We start from the raw sequence: 19,389 nt of genomic DNA, 5'->3' as shown, positions 1-19,389 counted from the left end.
GCACCCTCATTCTAAATAACCAGACAACAGAGTCTCAAATCTGTAGCACCAGCCAACACCCATCTAACTCAGCCCACTTTTGAGTCTCTACTCTGAATCTCGCAACTGAAAAAGGAAACTTAAATTTGTGACCCCTTATAATTTTCCCTTAAAATATTAAAACGGTAAATTAAATTACAAATATTTATGTATAGTTTTATAATAATTGTAAAATAATCTTGCAGTGTTCAAGTAATCAATTTCTCTGTATCAATGAGTAATCGATGTGAGTATGAATCACCTGTAGAGATTTAGATTTTTATGGAAGTTTTTTGGTTTGTTCTGGTTATTAGACATACTAGAAACATCATTAGCAGGTCTAGAATAGGCTGGAGGGGGAAGTATTAGGCGTGTATATTTTTAAGATCCTTGACAATCAGGCCCATGAACCACAGCTCTACATCAATGTCTCACCAACACCTTAAAGGCCTAGCTACCTGCATCTGAGTCACTTGGGCTACTTAATAAAAATGCAAATTCATGGGCCCCGCATCAGACCCATGGAGTCAAAATCCCTGAGAATAGGAAGCATAGAACCTACATGTTTTAGAAGATTGCCTAGATGATTCTAGCCCACACGCAAGTGCTCCAGATTGATACCAAATTGAGTTTAAAACATTAACTCACTGTAAAGATTCTATGTCCTGTCCTATCAAATGCTACACAGTAAACAGCAGACAGATGTCCGAGAATCCTTCTGTGCATTTTGATGTGCTGATACATGGTTCCTGGAAATGCTGTGCTAAAAGTGGAACACCCTGTGAGTTGTTTTCCTCGATGTATCTCCACTAGGAAATAAAAACAATGAAAATGGTTAAGGAAGAGCCAATATGTAAAAAAACGAAAAACTCCACAACAATTTCTAGAGGTCACAGAACCTATGTTCCAGAAATCCTAAGGACACAAGTTTCTCCCCAATTCTGTTTTACTATAATCACTATTACGGGCTTATTGCAACAAGATTGTCTTTCATTAATTTTTATTGCGTTTAGGAATAACTTCAGGAAAACCAATTTGGAAACTGGTACTCATCACTACTGAAACACTACTACCAGTATTTCCTTTTAAATTTTAATAGAGCAGTTACAAAACTGGTCAAGAAAGTAAAAAGACTGTTTCACTCATCTGAAAAGGCAAGCTCACTCACCAAGACTTGGTGGGGAACCATAATTCACCGGCATTTCGGGAGGTCTTCCTCTGTGAAGAGCAGCAAAGGCAGAGCCCTTCCAAACTGTGTGCCTGCAGTCTTTAAAACGAATTTTAGATACACATAAAATCTTGAAAGTTAACCCCAAGAAAGATTTTATAGAATACTTACGTATATTGTAATAAACTGTTTATTCAAAGTTGTACCAACTAATATACTTTAACAGAAAAGCCCTAGAGGTTTATTAGACTATTTCTGAAGGGGAAAAAAAATGAAGACATCTCAGATACAACAACAACAACTAACATCAGCGTAGCACTTTACAATTTACAAAGTGCATTCCACGTACATGATCTCATCGAATCCTCACAACAACCCTGTGAGGTAGGTATGATCGCCAATGTACAAGTGAGGTAACTGAGGCTCAAAGGTTCCAGGACCTTGAAAGAGATCCGCTGCAAGTGGTTAAGTCTACATGGACCATACAACCAGATCACTGGACTTCCGAGTCCTATTCAATGCCAAGTAAGTTTTTATTTTGCCATGCAGAATCATACCACACGGTATTAGTGATACGAGATCTTAATCACAACTGATCCAACTTTCCAAAAAATGGAAATTTTTGTAAGAAAAATTTGATCTATATGAAAATCCTTAAAACGTTAACGGAGTTTTAAAATTAATTTTGGCCAATATTACCATGACTTTAATCTCCCTAGGAAATACGGACAAAATCAAATGCCTTTCCTCTTGTTTTGGGATCATGGATAATCCTTTACACAAGAGCACGCATGTAGGATCTGGGAGTCTGAACACTCATTCTCAAGTCCCGTCCCTCTTTGACCTATCGGCAAATACATACGAAGAAACATCATCTGCCCCCCCTAGAGGAGAGAGCAGCAGAGCACAGATTACGCTGGGCCAGAAATCAGCTTCTTCACAAGTGGAAGAGGAAGGGAAGGAAGGCATCACAGAAACCTCTACTGAGCCTCGGGTGCCCCAACCTAACACGCATGTTACGTTTTACATGAATGGATTCATCGCCACCATCATGACCAAAGAGCGGTTACAAGGCATCCTCTCGTGACACTAGTACAAAACAGAGAGATACGGACCCTACCCTAGGGCAGCTGGCTCAAGTCTCTTCTAAGGTCTGCCGGTTCTAAAGCAGTGCTCATCACAAAACAACACGGAGCTTGACACAAGTAAAGAAAACAGAGGGAAACAGGCCATTCGGGGCAACTACTACATAACAGCCTAAAATAGAATAATTACAAGGTGAATAGGAACACAGAGAAGGGAGAGTAAGAACAGTTTCCTGAGCCAAGCCACAGTGTGGCAGGGCCACAGAGCACTAAGAAATGACTAAGGGCGACAAAGCGGTCTGGCATGGAACCAAGAAGGAGGGTTGTTCTTTCTCAGTCAAGCTTTGTACTGGTGGCACACCTAAGAGGTGGCATCACATCAGCAACAGATCTTAAAGATAATCACGGGGGACGAACTGGACGGATGCTCAGGATCCGAAGAGCCAACATTCTTGCCCATCAGCAGTTAGGCCACGTTGTATACATAGATCATATCACATACATGTACTTAGTCTAAGTGATTTATACCAAGCTAACAGGAGAAGAACAACAATTCCAAACATTTTGCTACCACATAACTTTGCAAAAAAATTAAATTGGTGAAAAAAGAACCATGCAATTGTACATTTTTGGTGCTTGTTTTCAAACTGCTCCCAAATTTAGAAAATCACTTCCCCTTATAACAAAGGGCTTTCGGAATCTAAATACCAAATAAAATACTTCTAGCATTTAAAGAGTTTATTAGACACATACAATTACATTCAGTAAAGTTATAAGTGAGCTACAAAATAGAAAATTAAGAACTCACATCAAGAAAACCTCAAACACATCTCAGAATAAATTCAAGCTTTTTCGCTTAACATCTACACCTTTGTCATTTTTTTTAATGCAGAAGGACCCATTAAACACTTACGTAGTAAAATTCAATGTCTATGCTAAATGCAGAGAATTTTATAGTCCACAGCATGGTTTATAGTTACATATCGCCTTTCTTCCACAATGCTTACATTACTTCACAATTATAATTATCATTAAGCTACAAAGCAGAACACTTCTTCAAATTAAGGTACCTTTTGCTGTACGTAGCAAAGACTGCCTTCCTGCACCAAGTAAAGAAGTGACTCTTGAAATACTGGGTGGAATTTCTTTATCCAACATGGGACCAATGCGCTGGCAGATTTGCAACAGATGATCAGGAGCCACATGCTTATTGGACAAGACCTAATTGGAGAGCAAGTTTTTTAAACATTATTTACAATAGCATCAAAAAACATTAAACAGCCAGGGGTAAGTGTGACAAAACATGTGAGTAACACGTACAACGAAAACTATAAATCACTGCTGAGAGACATTAAAGAGCAAACTCATCTGTAGGTTCAAAGCCATCCCAATCAAAATCCATGCAGGCTGTCTTGTAGAAACTGATTAATTTTATTCTAAAATTCACATTCAAATGTAAGGCGCCTACAAAAGCCAAAGCAGCTTTAAAAAAATACAAAGTTGAGTTATGAAAATAATATCTGACTTCAGGAATCGTTACATAAGGACAACTGATTTTTGACAAAAGCACAAAGGAGAAAAGATCATCTTCTCAACAAATGGTGCTGGAACCACTGGATATCCATTTGCCAAAAAGGTTTCTCTTTTAATTAACTTTGATCCATACATCACACCATAAACAAAAACTATCTTAAGACAGATCACGTACCTAAATGTATAATCTAAAACTGCAGAACTTATCACAGAAAACCCTGGAGAAAATCATGACCTGAGGTTGGTTAGACAAAGATTTCTCATATGACAACAGTCGTACAATCCACACAGCAACCAGCCCATACACTAGACCTCATCAAAATTAACAGCTTCCATTTTCATCAAAAGAGCGTGAATACAACAACCCACAGACTGAAGGAAAATGTTTGCAAAGCATATTATCTGATAAACGACTTGCATCTAGAATCTAAAAAAACTCTCAACACTCAATTATAAAAAAAAAAACAAAACTAACTTTTAAAAACAGGAGAAAGATTTACACAGACCATCAAACACACACACACACACACTCTAAAGATGCGCAGCACCATTCATTGGTAACAAATTGAAACCATAATGAGATATTACTACACACCTGTTAGAACAGCTAAAATCAAAAGGACCAGACCAAGATTGGCAAGAACGTGGAGAAACTGCTGGTGGGAACGTACAATAGCACAACCACTTTGGAAAACAGTTGGCCACTCTTCCCATAGGCAGCCTGGGGTGATCTTTGAAAATGGTTCGCTATTCACTTGACCCAGGAAACCCTACATAATCACACAAATCAAGAGGCTCAAATCCCTGTGTTCACTTCAAGGACCCAGGGGAAACTGCCCAGGCCATCAAGGGTATGCGTATGCAAAGGACACCACCTTAGAGAAGCAATGTGTGCCCTTCCATCACTGCCACGGTAGAGCTGATAGGTGCACCCAGGCCACACAGTGGGGCTGGACACAGAATCGGTGGTCCAAAAAGAGCGCTCAATTTTTAGTGAACATGCTTAAAAATGCGGAGTCATGCTGAACGTAAGGATGTAGATGATCCTCTGGTCATTGAGCACATCCAGGTAAACAAAGCCTGCAGGACGCAGTACAGAGCTTACAGGGCTCATGGTCAGATTAACGCATAGATGAGATCTCCCTGCCACACTGAGACGATCCTTACTGAAAGGGCAGACTGTTCCTAAGCTGGAAGAGGAAGCTGCAAAGACGGAAAAGATAACCCAGAAGAAAATGAAGAAACAAATACAGCCTGGGAGTAAATTCTATATAAAATAAATGCAAATAAAAGTTAAAAAAAAAAAAAAAGAGAGAGAGAGAGAGAAAGAAAACAGTTGGGCAGTTTAATAGCACATATACCTACCGTATTAACCAGCTATTCTATTCCTAGGTATTTACTCAAGAAAAAGAAAAGCACATGTTCATACTAGAAGTCTGTACGTGCACATGGCCCTGCTACATCTGGCCGCGGGAACAAAGGGCTGTTCTCTATGAACGTCTAAGAGAGTGCCTCCTGCAATTAACCGGTTCACCCATGCCTGGGATGGGCAAACGGCTACTCAAATGCTTAAACTGGCCCCCAAGTACAGCCCAGAGACAAAGCAAGAGAAGGAGAAGAGACTGTTGGTCCAGGCTGAGAAGAGAGCGATCAGGAAAGGGGATGTCCCCTCCAAGAGGCTGCCTGTCCTTCGAGCTGGGGTTAATACTGTCGCCGCCCTGGTGGAAAGCAAGAAGGCTTGGCAGGTAGCGACTGCACATGAGGTGGATCCCAGTGAGTGGGCTGTCTCCCTGCCTGCCCTGTGTCCGAAGACGGGGGTCCCTTACCGCGTTATCAAGAGGAAGGCCAGGCTGGGGTGTCTGGTCCCCAGGAAGACGGGCACCACTGTCACCTTCCCACAGGTTAATTCAGAAGAAAAAGGAGCTCTGGCTAAGCTGCTGGAAGCTATCGGGACCAATGACAATGACAGATACGATGAGACCCGCAGTCACTGGGGAGGCAACATCCCGGGTCCAAAGTCGGTGGCTCGCATCGCCAAGGTGAAAAAGGCGAAGCCTAAAAAAACTGGCCCCCAAACTGGGCTAAGTGGACACCATTATATTTTCTGTACAGAAAAGTAATTAAAAGTTCTTTAAAAAAAAAAAAAAAAAGTTTGCACATGACTGAAACATCTTTCTTGTTAAGATCCCAAAAGTGGACACACCCAAATGGCCACTAACAGGTCACTGGATATACACGTTACGGTGCATCTGTAAAATGGAACACTATCCGGTAATAAAAAAAGAAACATATGTGACACATTAATAACACGTGATGACATGGATGAAATCTCAAAATTATGCTGAAAGAAGCCAGAAAAAGAGTACATGTTGTATGGTTTTATTTACACAAAACTCTAGAAAATGCACATTAATCTACAGTGACAGAAAACAGATCAGACGTTGCTGGGGGCAGGGAGCAAAGAAAAGCAGGAGGTATTACAGATGGGTTCTTCAGTGTCACACACATCCAAAGTCATCAACCTGAACCTTTATAAATATGTGCAGTTTAAGTCAATTATACTTCAAAACAATAAAAACACAAAAGCTACCGTGTAAGTTAAACTCATGACACCTGATCTGAATGTATCTGTCCTAAACTTTAACACTGCATTAAGGTTCCTCAATCACGAGATGAGGTTTCTCAACTGTGACATCACCAACGTGTGAGCAAAGACAAAGTGCTGCTCTGGACAGTGCTTATGCACAGAACACACAGTACTCCTGGCTCCCTTCCGTCCGTGCCGACAGCATTCCCCATGCCACACAACACCGGCAACGCCCCATACATTTTCAAACTCCTGAGAAACGCTGCCCCAAAGAAAACCTGAAACATAGTTCAAGATCTCACTTCTGGTTCTTACGCATTAACTCAAATATAAAACAAGCCTGGATTCGGGGCGCCTGACAGGCTCAGCCGACAGAGCATGTGACTCTTGAGTTCAAGCCCCGCGTTGGGTGTAGAAATTACTTACAAATAAATATTTAAAAAAAAAAAGCCCAGATTCAATATAAAGTTTTTGTTCATAAGCACTAGTGACAGAAGAGGCTAAATAAAATATCTTCAACTTTTCAACAGGACTTATGTTTCCTACCTTGACAGATACCCCAAGGCAAAACCCCAAAGACCTATCAAAGCTCAGGTAGACATCAAAGTGTTTCATAATACTAATTAGCACTCTTGTGCTTCAAAGTATCAGCATGTAGAAGTTCCAAATCTATTATAATTAGCTCATCATGGGAAGGGAAAGAAAGATAGGAGGAACTAGAAGATAACTCCAACAGGGCCAAGAAAATCACAGATCTAAGAACCTGTCAGGAATGCAAATCTGAAAACAAAACCCCACCGAAGTACTCCGCACTGATCAACCTAAATAATGTGTCCACGAGGCTTAAGAAAGATAAAAGGATTTGGGCAATGGCAACATGGCTTCTTATACAGTAGGCGATCACTCTAATAGTTTTAAGATTTTGACTATTCAGGTAGATAGAGAACTAACATAATTGGCTTTAAGGTTTTTTCAATATAATTTATTGTCAAATTGGTTAACATACAGCGTGTACAGTACGCTCTTGATTTTGGGGGTAGATTCCCATGGTTCATCGCTTACATACAACACCCTGTGCTCATCCCAACAAGTGCCCTCCTCAATGTCCCTCACCCATTTGCCCCTCCCCCCGAATCAACCCTCAGTTTGTTCTCTGTTATTGAAAAGTTTCTTATGGTTTGCCACCCTCCCTCCACTTGTAACTATTTTTCCCCCTTTCTTTCCTCCATGGTCTTCTGTTAAGTTTCTCAAGTTCCACATATGAGTGAAAGCATTTATCTGTCCTTCTCAATTGGCTTTCAGTTTTGAGGTTACACACCCAAGCCTGTCTCCTGAGTGGACACCTGCTCTTGAAGACAAGCTGTAACACACATAGCCAAAAACAACTTCTCTAGATAGAAAAGACAGAGACAGAAAAGTTTAGACAGAGTGCTTCCCAGTGTTGGATATGATTTTATTCTATCTCTTAAATGATCTAGAAGGGAAACTTTATAGGACTAAACTCACTGCCGAATTGAAGAAGCAGTAAAACTCATCATTAAAATAACAGGAAGTTTCAACATAGGCAAGTAAACTTAGGCCAACTCCAGGCGTTAATAGGAACATGGATTCCATGCAGCAGCTGTGATTCCCATAAAGGGATTTATAGATTCGTTACATTTCTAAGGATTCCAGCATAACTATCAAAGATGGGGGGAGGAGAGACTGTTACTCTACATTTGTATAAGACAAAGTGTTTCTGGAGAGTAATGCAGTTCTAGTCCCAAAAATAACAAACAGAAAATGGTTCTAGATGATTAAAGATATACTGACCAAATCAATATGATAGATAATGTTCCTTCATTACTTTCAAGTCCTATGCCTGAATGATAGTAACAATCTCTACCAGCAACTTCAATGAGTAAGCCAGTTATACGATGTCCTTGGAAATCAGGCCAGAACTAAGTCCCTTCCAACAGTCAAACAGCCACTCTCTGTACCATCTAATTTAGTCTCAGGAAGTTTTTCAGCCACAATCACAGGATCACTATATTACCATGACTATTACCAAATAATGCGGTGAGCATGAGCTTCTTCAAGCCCAGGGAAGCAGCTGTAAAGTGGTAGTAGAGTCTAGAGAACGTAACTGCAAAGTTATGGGAGAAAGGAGCTTTTTCTGTCAAGTTTGGGATACGGTCATGTAATGAGGATCTAGAATGAGTATTCAATATATATTTTTTTTACCGTTTATTTGAGAGAGAGAAGAAGAGAAACACAGAGCGTGCACACGAGTGGGGGAGGGGCAGAGAGAGAGGGAGACAGAATGTGAAGCAGAATGTGAATCTGTCAGCACAGAGCCCAGTGCGGGGTTCGATCTCATGAACAGCGAGTTCATGACCTGAGCCGAAATCAGACACTTTAACCAAGTGAGCCACCCAGGCACCCCAATATTTAATATCTTTAATATATACCTATGTGATCGCTTCTCGGCCTTTTGGCTAAGATCAAATGTAACATATACCCATCTGACCTTTAGTTTTTCCCTGATCATTTTAAACTACATCTAGAAACTTACAAGGGAAAATGCCTAAGTAAACTACCACAGCACATCACAACTCCTATACAATGAACATACAACAATGAAACAAGAAGGGATACGGAGCATGGTCTTTCACAAAAAAAAATTAAAAATTGGCGTCTTCCTTAAGTAAGTCCCCTCAGCCTCTGGTTGATACAAGTTCTTGGCCTCTTTTCTAACCTTTATAAAGAAATGCAAGTTTGGGGCGCCTGGGTAGCTTAGTCGGTTAAACATCCGACTCTTGATCTCAGCTCAGGATCGTGAGTTCAAGCCCCACTGTGGGCTCCACACTACGCATGAGGCATATTTTTAAAAATAAGTGAATTTTTAAAAATTAAAAAAAAAAATGCAAGCTTAGTAGCCAATGGCAGGATAAATATTGTTATAGAAATAAGAGGGGGGGGCGCCTGGGTGGCGCAGTCGGTTAAGCGTCCGACTTCAGCCAGGTCACGATCTCGCGGTCCGTGAGTTCGAGCCCCGCGTCAGGCTCTGGGCTGATGGCTCGGAGCCTGGAGCCTGTTTCCGATTCTGTGTCTCCCTCTCTCTCTGCCCCTCCCCCGTTCATGCTCTGTCTCTCTCTGTCCCAAAAATAAAAAAAATAAAAAAATAAAAAAATAAATAAAAAAAAAAAAAAGAAATAAGAGGGGAGGGGCGCCTGGGTGGCTCAGTCGGTTAAGCGGCCGACTTCAGCTCAGGTCATGATCTCGCAATCTGTGAGTTCGAGCCCCGCGTCGGGCTCTGTACTGACAGCTCAGAGCCTGAAGCCTGTTTCAGATTCTGTGTCTCCCTCTCTCTGACCCTCCCCTGTTCATGCTCTGTCTCTCCCTGTCTCAAAAATAAATAAATAAATAAATAAATAAATAAATAAATAAATAAATAAATAAGAGGGGAAAAGAGCTTAACCCTCGGTTTATACAAAAGTACCTAGGCAGAGAAACGTTCTAATGTTAGCATGAAAATCCTTCATTCAAAAGCATTTATTCTGGGGCACCTGGCTGGCTCAGTTGGTAGAGTGTGCGACTCTTGATCTCAGGACTGTGGGTTCAAGCCCTACATTGGGTGTAGAGATTAAAAATAAAATCTTAAAAGAAAAAAAGGAAAAAAAAGCTTTTATTTTAATTCAGAAAAGAGTTTATTAGCTTCCCAGAGCAGACCATGTTTGCTTATCCAATAGCCACTACCTCCCCAACTTCAGCAGAGCCTCGCTTTTCTAAACTCTTTCCTAACTAGGCAGCCATTGATCTAGTTCTGGCCAATGAAACAGAGAAGAAATCTTATAGGGCAGGAGAATGTTCCTGAAAAATTCTGCTCCCTAATAAAAGAACCGGGGGGGGGGGGGGGGGGCGGGGAACCTTCTTTCCCATTATTTCTAGGATATGATGGTAACAATAAAACGAGAAGTTTGAGAAGGAAAAAACCAAACGTCAATCTGCCCTATCCAAGAGACAGAGACTATCTTTAAAGAAACCATTAAATGAAAGAAAGCGTTATGTATCTTTATGATTTAGGCCACTGCTTCTAAGGAAATGAAGTATTTCATGAGGCTGTTATCACATGCAATGCAATCACACAAATCATAACAGCATTGTCCACCAACCTGCAAATCTGAAGCAAAGTCACCTACCAGCCATCCCATAAAGTGAGACTTTCCTGGAAAATACTATTAATGCTTAAGCCAATACTAAACGAAGATATATCCTTAGTTAGCATTTCTATGCAATCTATTCATTTCATTTTCTTCTTCCCTTAGCAAAACAATGACCCCTATTTCTAGACTACAAAAGCTTTTCCAAATTATAAATTATTCAGAAGAAATCTAAGATTTTTTATATTTTTTGATTTCTGATATCCTTCTTAAATGTTTAGAAAGAGACAGAGAAAATGCACAGAGGAGGAGCAGAGAGACAGAGGGGGAGAGAGAGAATCCCAGGCAGGCCCCGTGCTGTCAGTGAAGAGTCCAATGCCAGGGGCTTAATCTCACAACCCTGAGATCATGACCTGAATAAAAATCAAGAGTCGGACCCTTAAATGACTGAGCCATCCAGGTGCACCCGACTTCTAATATTCCTTGACAGGGAGTTCAGACCATCAAATAGAGTAAGATCATCTGAAAAGAACAAAATTCAAAAAGCAAAATACTCAAGGCTTTATCCTTAAATCAACTGAGTTCTGAAAAGAAACCATTACACTTGAGATTATTCTGTTGTACCATGTGAAAATAACTAAATTTTCTAAGCAGAACATAATTAAAATAAGCCTGTGTGAAGACTAATTAAAAGTCTGGATCCTACATGGAACTTAATGAAGAGACAAATACTTCCCAAAAGCCAAACCTTTTTTTTTTTTTTTAAATATTGCTTCACAAGATGTATTAAAACAAGAGGCACACTTCAAAATGTATGGATTTTAAACATGCAACAGCCTACAGAAGATATGAAATAGTAAAGTACTGATCAAGTAACAATTCCAGCCGCATGAACATAGTAAAGATCACAGATTTCAAGATTAATGCAAAACATCTTCTAATCAGACTTGGTTCATCATTTCGTTGAGAAGTCTGTCATATTCCAAACGACCAACAGAAATAAAACCTAGTCAGGGGTGCCTGGGTGGCTCAGTTGGTTAAGCGTCCGACTTTGGCTCAGGTCATGATCTCTCGGTCTGCGAGTTCGAGGTCCACGTCGGTCTCTGTGCTATTCACCTACTTCAGATTCTGTGTCTCACTCTCTCTCTGCCCCTCCCCTGCTCACACTCTCTCTCCCTCAAATAAATAAACATTTAAAGAATTTTAATATATATATAAAATTTGACCGCTACAATAGAACTGGGTATTATAGGAATAGAAAAGTCCAGATGCAAGTCAGCAAGAACGTAGTAAATGATGATGACAGCGCTCCCTGTAGAGGAAGGAGACAAGACTCAAACAGTACTTGCAAACTGACAATTTGCAAAAGGGTAGATTCATACCTCACATCAACCACATGCTCAAATAAACTGAACATGGAGACATTACAGAGAAACTACAAACAGACTAGAAAAAGTATTGAGGAATAAATACATAACACTGCCTTTTAAAATATTAATCTTGGCATACAGAAGGGCTTTAAGGACAACCCTAAAGACAAAATAAAGATTCACAGATATAACAAAAGTAAAAATCTTAAACCTCTGGAAAAACAAAACCTCCCAGCGAAACTGAAAAGCAGCCTGCAAGCTGGGAAAGGAACCTAGAACTCAGCAGACTAAAGAATAACCTAGGGATGAAGAATTCTTACAAAATGGCTTAAGACAGCAGTGGAAAAGCAAGTAAAAGATATAAAAAGGTAATTCAGAAAAGATGAATTGTCAAGTCACAAAACAAACTTCCTTCAAAAACGTCTTAAGCCTGTAACTGGTGGGTCAGAGGTCACGCAGGTTTTTAAGACGGATTGCAACCACTCTTTCCACCCGTCCTCTCTCAGGGCTCCAGATTTCCTTTCCACCCTCCAGGTCAAAGGTTACCCCATCGATAAGCGCTTTTCCTCCCCACCCACCTAAAATATCCTGCCCCCCCCCTTTCCTGATCCCTAACACCTCTGTGAATCTGTATTACAGTAGCTTGTCTGCTGCTTCAGGTCAGTTTTACCCCGAGGGTGTAAAGCCCCATGAGAACAGAAGCCTTGTCCATCTCATCCACACTGGTCTCCCCGGAACTCTGACTACAGCAGGCATTCATTTACTGAACAAATGCATCAGACGTTCATGAATAAATATCACACAAAGCGGCCTTCAGCTGGACCTGCCCCTTAGGAATAGAACCTCACTGAAGTTACTTGTTCCTTCCCGACTCATCTCAAACTGGGAAATCACAATACATACAAGGTGATAGGATTGCTAAAAGGATACGAGGTTACACAGGTTAAATCTCCTAACTTTTGTGCGGTACTTGGCAAAAAAATGACTCAAACATTAGCTACTGAGGGCCGCCTAACTGGTTCAGTCAGAAGACCATTAGACTTTTGATCCTGGGGTGGTGAGTTTGAGCCTCACTGTGGGTGTAGAGCTTACATAAATAAACAAAGTTAAAAAAAAAAAAAAAAAAAGGTAAACCATTTTACTCAATGATTAAGTTTCTAGAAGTTTATGACAAGTGACAATTATGTATAAATGCAAAGACACATAGATCTTACTTTGATATTCATGGAATCACTAACAGAAAAAAAACTAGAAACCAATCAAATGTACAACAGGCAAATAGTTAGATAAAATTTTCCAGAGAAATTGAAAGAATTCACAAAATAGTATCTTTTTAAAGATCCTATTTTTGTTATAGTCTAGCATGAAGAAAAATAAACACTTCTCACTTTCATGATTTTTTTTCTCACTTTCGCATTTTCTAAATATTCTACAATAAACATTAGAAATTTTTATTTATTTATTTTTTAACGTTTATTCATCTTTGCGAGACAGAGACAGAACACGAGGGGGAAAGGGGCAGAGAGAGGGAGACACAACACAGAATCCGAAGCAGGCCCCAAGCTCCAAGCTGTCAGCACAGAGCCGGATGTGGGGCTCGAACTCACGAACTACGAGATCATGACCTGAGCCAAAGTCGGATGCTCAACCAACTGAACAACCCAGGCGCCCCAGAAATTTTTATTTAATATTAGGACAATTTTTGGTCAGATTACAGAGAAAAGACTAATGAACTAATTACATCACTTTTTAGTTATACCCCTATAGAAAGACCACTATCAACATCTTCGAACATTTACATATAAATAGAAGCTAAATTTAATATAGACAAAACTTAAGACTTTAAATTGAGGCTCTAACGATCTCTTTTGCACTGCTGGTAGGAATGCAAACTGGTGCAGCCACTCTGGAGATTCCCCAAAAAAATTAAAAATAGAACCACCCTACAACCCAGCAATTGCACTACTAGGTATTTATCCAAGGGATACAGGTGTGATGTTTCAAAGGGACACATGCACCCCAATGTTTATAGCAGCGCTATCGACAACAGCCAAAGTATGGAGAGAGCCCAACTGTCCATCGATGGATGAATGGATAAAGAAGATGTGGTACATATATAAAATGGAGTATTACTCGGCAATCAAAAAGAATGAAATCTTGCCACTGGCGACTACGTGGATGGAACTGGAGGGTATTATGCTAAGTGAAATTAGTCAGTCAGAGAAAGACAAATATCACATGACTTCACTCATATGAGGAATTTAAGATACAAAACAGATGAACACAAGGGAAGGGGAGCAAAAATAATATAAAAACAAGGAAGGGGGACAAAACATAAGAGACTCTTAAAAACAGAACAAACAGAGGGTTGCTGGAGGGGTTGTAGGTGAGGGGATGGGCTAAATGGGTAAGGGGCATTAAGGAAGACACTTGTTGGGATGAGCAACTCGTATGGGTGTTACACATAGGGGGTGAATCACTGGAATCTACTCCTGAAATTATAGCACTATATATGCTAACTAACTTGGATGTAAATTAAAAAATAAACATTAAAAATAATAATAAAAAACAAACTGAGGCTCTACCACAAAGTCTTTCTCAAGCAAAAGTCTCTCAACGTGGAATCCAGCCTCGAACGTACCAATGAGAGTTTAACAAATACTGGAATAAGAAGGGTGCCAGACTCTTCTGACCCTGAGGAAATGTGGCTAACAGCCGTACCTAACTAGTTATGGGACCTGGGACAAGGTACTTTCTAAGCAAAAACAATAGGTAATACTACACACTTGCAACGTACAAGGTACACTTCTAAGTATTTTAAGGTTTTGACTAATTCAGTTCTTCGCTACTGACAATAGTTAACACTTAACACGGTGATTACTACCTGATGCTGTTCTAAGAACTTTATATACGCTAACTTACTATACCTCCAAACTATTCACCTTCATTTTACAGGTGAGAAAACACAAGCACAGACACCAAAGAACCTGCCCAGAACCAAAGAGCTGATAAACGGCAAAGCTAAAAGTAAGAACCCAGGCTGTCTAGGGTCACAACTCCCCGTATCACTGCATCACTGCAATCGGCTCTCCTGCATCCTAAGAAAAATGCCAAGTAACAAGATAATTAAGGAGCATCACAAGTCTTAGAGCCAAAGTGGCCTCTGGAAGTTTTTAAAGCCAAATATATGCAAACCGATTAAAATCAACATAGAGAGAGGTGCCCAGGTGGCTCAGTCGGTTAAGTATCCAACTTCAGGTCACGATCTTGTGGTTCAGCGAGTTCGAGCCCACATCAGGCTGTCTGCTTTCAGCACAGAGCCCGCTTCGGATCCTTCTGTCTCCCTCCCTCTCCCCTTCCACCACACGCGCGTGCGATCTCGCTCTCAAAAATAAAAAAAAAAATCAACATAGAGAATTTTTTCTAAGTAGCTAGAGTCTAACATCCAAATGTCACTCACCCACCCCATTATCAATAACAAGCAAAGTCAAAGCCTCCGCCAAATTCTGAATACCCCACGCATAATTCATCCTATGCTGCTATGGTTATTACATAACATTAACACAAAAGTTTTGTGCTCAACATGCCACTTTCCCACTTCTACATAATAAAGGAAAGATAGTAAATAATCACTGAATGATTCTATTTTGTACGCTCCTAATGAAATGGTTTAAAGAGCTTTAAAAAAAAAAAAAAAAGACGTATAACTTCCATGTTTCACAGCCATTCTGGTGCCGTAAGTCGCTCTGACCTACAAATGAAGCGCAGACCTGAGAGATTTTAATAAAAGATCGTACCAAAAAAAAAATCATTTAATAACCAAATTAGTGATGATTATTGGTTCTTAGAAAACACACCTTGAGCATTAAGCCACCTTAACTCCTTCAATAAACACTGAGAACCCACTACTGCCAGGAAGGACAGGTGCACCCGCAGAAGACTGCAGTTACATGCCCCGAATGTAGTCACACATTCCAACCATTAAAAAGAGATAATGTCTGAAGCTACTGCCCTCACTTGAACAATGAGAACAGGTTGGTTTAGCTTAAAAATAATGTTTTAACCCATCACTGAGCTGAGAAAACACGTCTGCATCAACTCCACCCCAGAAACTGGTGAGCCCATCTGTGACCAGAAAAAGATTCACAGCTGCTTTGATCTGTAGCAGAGAGACAGGAAAAACTGAATAAGGAAAAACCTGCCAACCTTTTAAACTTCACGGCCACCTGCCGGCTATCATGCCTGATGCCTGAGGAGGAGAATGCTTGGGGCCTCGGGACAGAGTCACCAACTGCACGGGGCGAAAGACGGGATGCGGAACAGCTGGGGGAGCCCCCTGTCCACTGCAAGTGCACTCCAGAGACCCTCTGAACGCTAGGGATGTGACAGCAGAGTAGAAAGAAAGCCGAGGGCAGAACTGGAAAGCAAAGAGACCTCAGCAACCCAAAAAAGTCGGCAACTGGGCTATAAAACAGAGCAAGATCTTACAAAGTTTGGGAAGCTGGCAACTTGGCTATGAAACAGACATCCCAGGAATCTCACCTGTGCCCAAAGCCCAAACCCCAAACCCCAAACTCTGCTGGAGAGGCAAGTCCTGGTCCCATCCTTAAACCGTGGATGCCAATGAACTGACTGCAACTACAGCTGCCACAAAGCCCGAGACCACCAAACACGACACAACGTAGATAACTCAGCCCCAGCACTAAGAACTTGAGAGAAAAGGGGGCATCCTTTACCGAGACCGATTACATTACCTAAACCTCTACTGTTTTCACACAAAACAGCCCAGCATACTTCAAAAGAGGAGGAGATACACAACAAAGCAAAACGTGATCCGTAACCAAGAGAGGAAGTAGTCAACAGTGGTCCCAGAGAAGGCCCCAGATGTTAAAAATGCTCAACCATTATCTCTTCAAAATACTTCTTCTGCCTCATTCTTCCATTCTTTTCATTTGGGACTTTTTTTTTTTTTTTTTTAGGCTTACTTATTTTTGAGAGAGAGAAAGAGCGCAAGCAGGCAAGGGACAGAGTAGAAGGGGACAAAGGATCCGAAGCAGGCTCTGTGCTGACAGCAGCGAGCCTGAGACAAGGCTTGAACCACGAACGGTGAGATCACAACCTGAGTTGAAGCCGAACACTCAATCAACTGAGCCACCCAGGTGCCCCCCCCCCCCCCATTTTGAACTTCACACACGAGACTATTTGATATCCTATAGGTTCAAGAAGTTCGGACAACCTCAAGCAGAGTAAATGCAAAGAAAACCACCTACATGCCTGGAGGAGGCAACTTCTGACGTGGCCTCCAATGACCCCCACTTCCTGGCACTGCCAACCTTATGCAATCCCCTCCCCTTGAGTAGGTTACTGACAACTGACAGAATACAGCTAACACGGAGGGTATCGATACCACTTCCCCTGCAAGGTTACAGAAGACTATGACTTCTGTCTTAACTAGCAGACTATTATTGCCTATTCCGCTTTCACCTTTTGATGAATCAAGCTGCCATTTTGGACAAGTGGCAAGAAGCTGAGAGTGGCCAACAGACAAGGAGGAACTGAGACTTCTCAGTCCAACCCCCTCTAAGAACTGAATCCAGCCAAAAACTATGTGAGCTTGGAAACAGACCCTTCCAGTCAGGTCTTCAGTTGAAACCCAGATCTGGCCAACACCTGGATTACAGCCTTGAGAGGGACTGAGAGGACTCGGTTCAGCTGAGCCTGCAAGTCTGATTTACAGAAACCGTGGGATAAAGACAATCTGCGTTGTTTTAAGCCACTGTATTTTGGGGTAGCCAGTTATGCAGCAATAGGTAACAACTACAGCATATCACAGTAAAACTGCTGAAAACCAAAGGCAAAATGAAAATCTTAAAAAGCAACCAGGAAAAAAAGCATTATCTTGAAAGGGGAAATAGTAAGAATGCCAGTTTTTTAATATGGAGTGCTACAAGGAAAAAAAAAAACACACCAATCAGAATTTCACCTTTAAAACAAGCTTTAAGGGCCACCATAGGTGGCTCTGTCTGTTAAGCGTTAGGACTCCTGATTTCAGCTCAGGTCTTGAACTCACGGTTCATGAATTCAAGCCCTGCATCTGGCTCCACACTGCAGAGCCTGCTCAGGATTCTTCCTCTCCATCTCTCTCTCTCTCTTTCCCCTGCTTGCGTGCTGTACTCTCTCTCTCTCAAAATAAATAAATAAATCTTAAAAAATAAATAAAACAATCTTTAAAAATAAACACATAACAGAGCACCTGGGTTCAGTTGCTTGAGCGTCCCAACTTCAGCTCAGGTCACGATCTCACAGTCTGTGAGTTCGAGCCCCGCGTCAGGCTCTGTGCCGACAGCTCAGAGCCTGGAGCCTGCTTCGGATCCTGTGTCTCCCCTCTCTCTCTGCCCCTCCCCCACTCACACTCTGTCTCTCAAAAATGAATAAATGTTAAAAAAAATTTTTTAAATAAAAACAAAAATGTTTTCAGACCAAAAAAATTAAAAGGGAAAATTAAAGGAAAACCAAAGTCATTGCCAACAAAACTTCATTAAAAGAAATAACAGAATAAGTTGTGCAGACTGAAGAAAAATAATCACAGATAAGACAAATGGGAAGACAAGAACGAACTAAAAATACCAGGAAAGGTATACAGGGGGGTAAGCAAATGAATATCAACTTTAAAACTACAGCAATAATATCTGGAAAATTCATAACATACATAAAATACCATAACAGTCCAAAGGACAAAAGGTTATCAACTAACAGTTTTAACTTTCTTGATTTGGGAAGTGGTGAAGTAACTTGTAACCTCTAGAGTAACCACTAAAATAATAATAAAAGGGTATATAGCCAGAAAGCAATAAAGAACAGTGTAATAATCCAAAAGAGAGCAGTACTAAAGAGATGGAACACATATAAAAACAGGTACCTGGTAGACTTCACACAATTTTAAGTAATTATATCATTAAATTGCAAATAGTTTGAAGACTCTAACTAGAAGACTGAATAATAAAACCCTATGTTGTTTACAGGAACCATACTTAGAAACGAGCACATGAGGAAACGGCTTTACTAAAAGGAGAGAAAACAAAAAATGATGTGCTATACCATCACTAATGGAAAGAAAGCTGGGCAGGCTGTAGTAAAGCGAGGCCAAGTCAGACTTGGGGGTGAGAAGCTTTTATGAGATAAAGAACATTTCCCAATTAAAAACAAAAAGTCAGATTGTGGAAAACACAAAACTCTGGAAACAGGGACAAGATCAGTGGTTGAGAGGGCGGGAGGGATAATCAGGCAGAGCACAGAGGATTTTAGGGCAGAATTACTCCGTATGATACTCTATTAGTGGGTACGTGTCTTTTGTCTAAACCTACAAAAGGTACAACACTAAGAGTACCTAATGTGAACATAGGAGAGTCATGATGGAAACTAAGGACTTGGGGGATTAAGATGGGTCAATATGACTCCATCGACTGCAACAAACATACCATTCTGA

The 19,389-nt window shown here is 40.7% G+C and overlaps 1 protein-coding gene across 1 annotated transcript in view; it reads right to left on the bottom strand.

Annotated features, from left to right (window-relative positions):
* Positions 1-19,389, bottom strand: part of BRWD1 (bromodomain and WD repeat domain containing 1) — a 121,127-nt gene that overhangs the window by 94,124 nt on the left and 7,614 nt on the right. Inside the window, exons 5-7 of the mRNA XM_053903070.1 lie at positions 3,342-3,492; positions 1,187-1,285; positions 667-827 (exon numbers count right to left, since the gene is read on the bottom strand). Coding sequence (XP_053759045.1) covers positions 667-827; positions 1,187-1,285; positions 3,342-3,492 — 411 coding nt within the window. The remainder of the gene's footprint in view (positions 1-666; positions 828-1,186; positions 1,286-3,341; positions 3,493-19,389) is intronic.

This window comes from Panthera pardus, unplaced genomic scaffold (assembly GCF_024362965.1).
Source record: "Panthera pardus isolate Hobbes unplaced genomic scaffold, ASM2436296v1 HiC_scaffold_16, whole genome shotgun sequence".
NCBI lineage: Eukaryota > Metazoa > Chordata > Mammalia > Carnivora > Felidae > Panthera > Panthera pardus.
The sequence above is the reverse complement of the archived record's forward strand: the minus strand, read 5'-3'. Positions and strand labels throughout refer to the sequence as shown.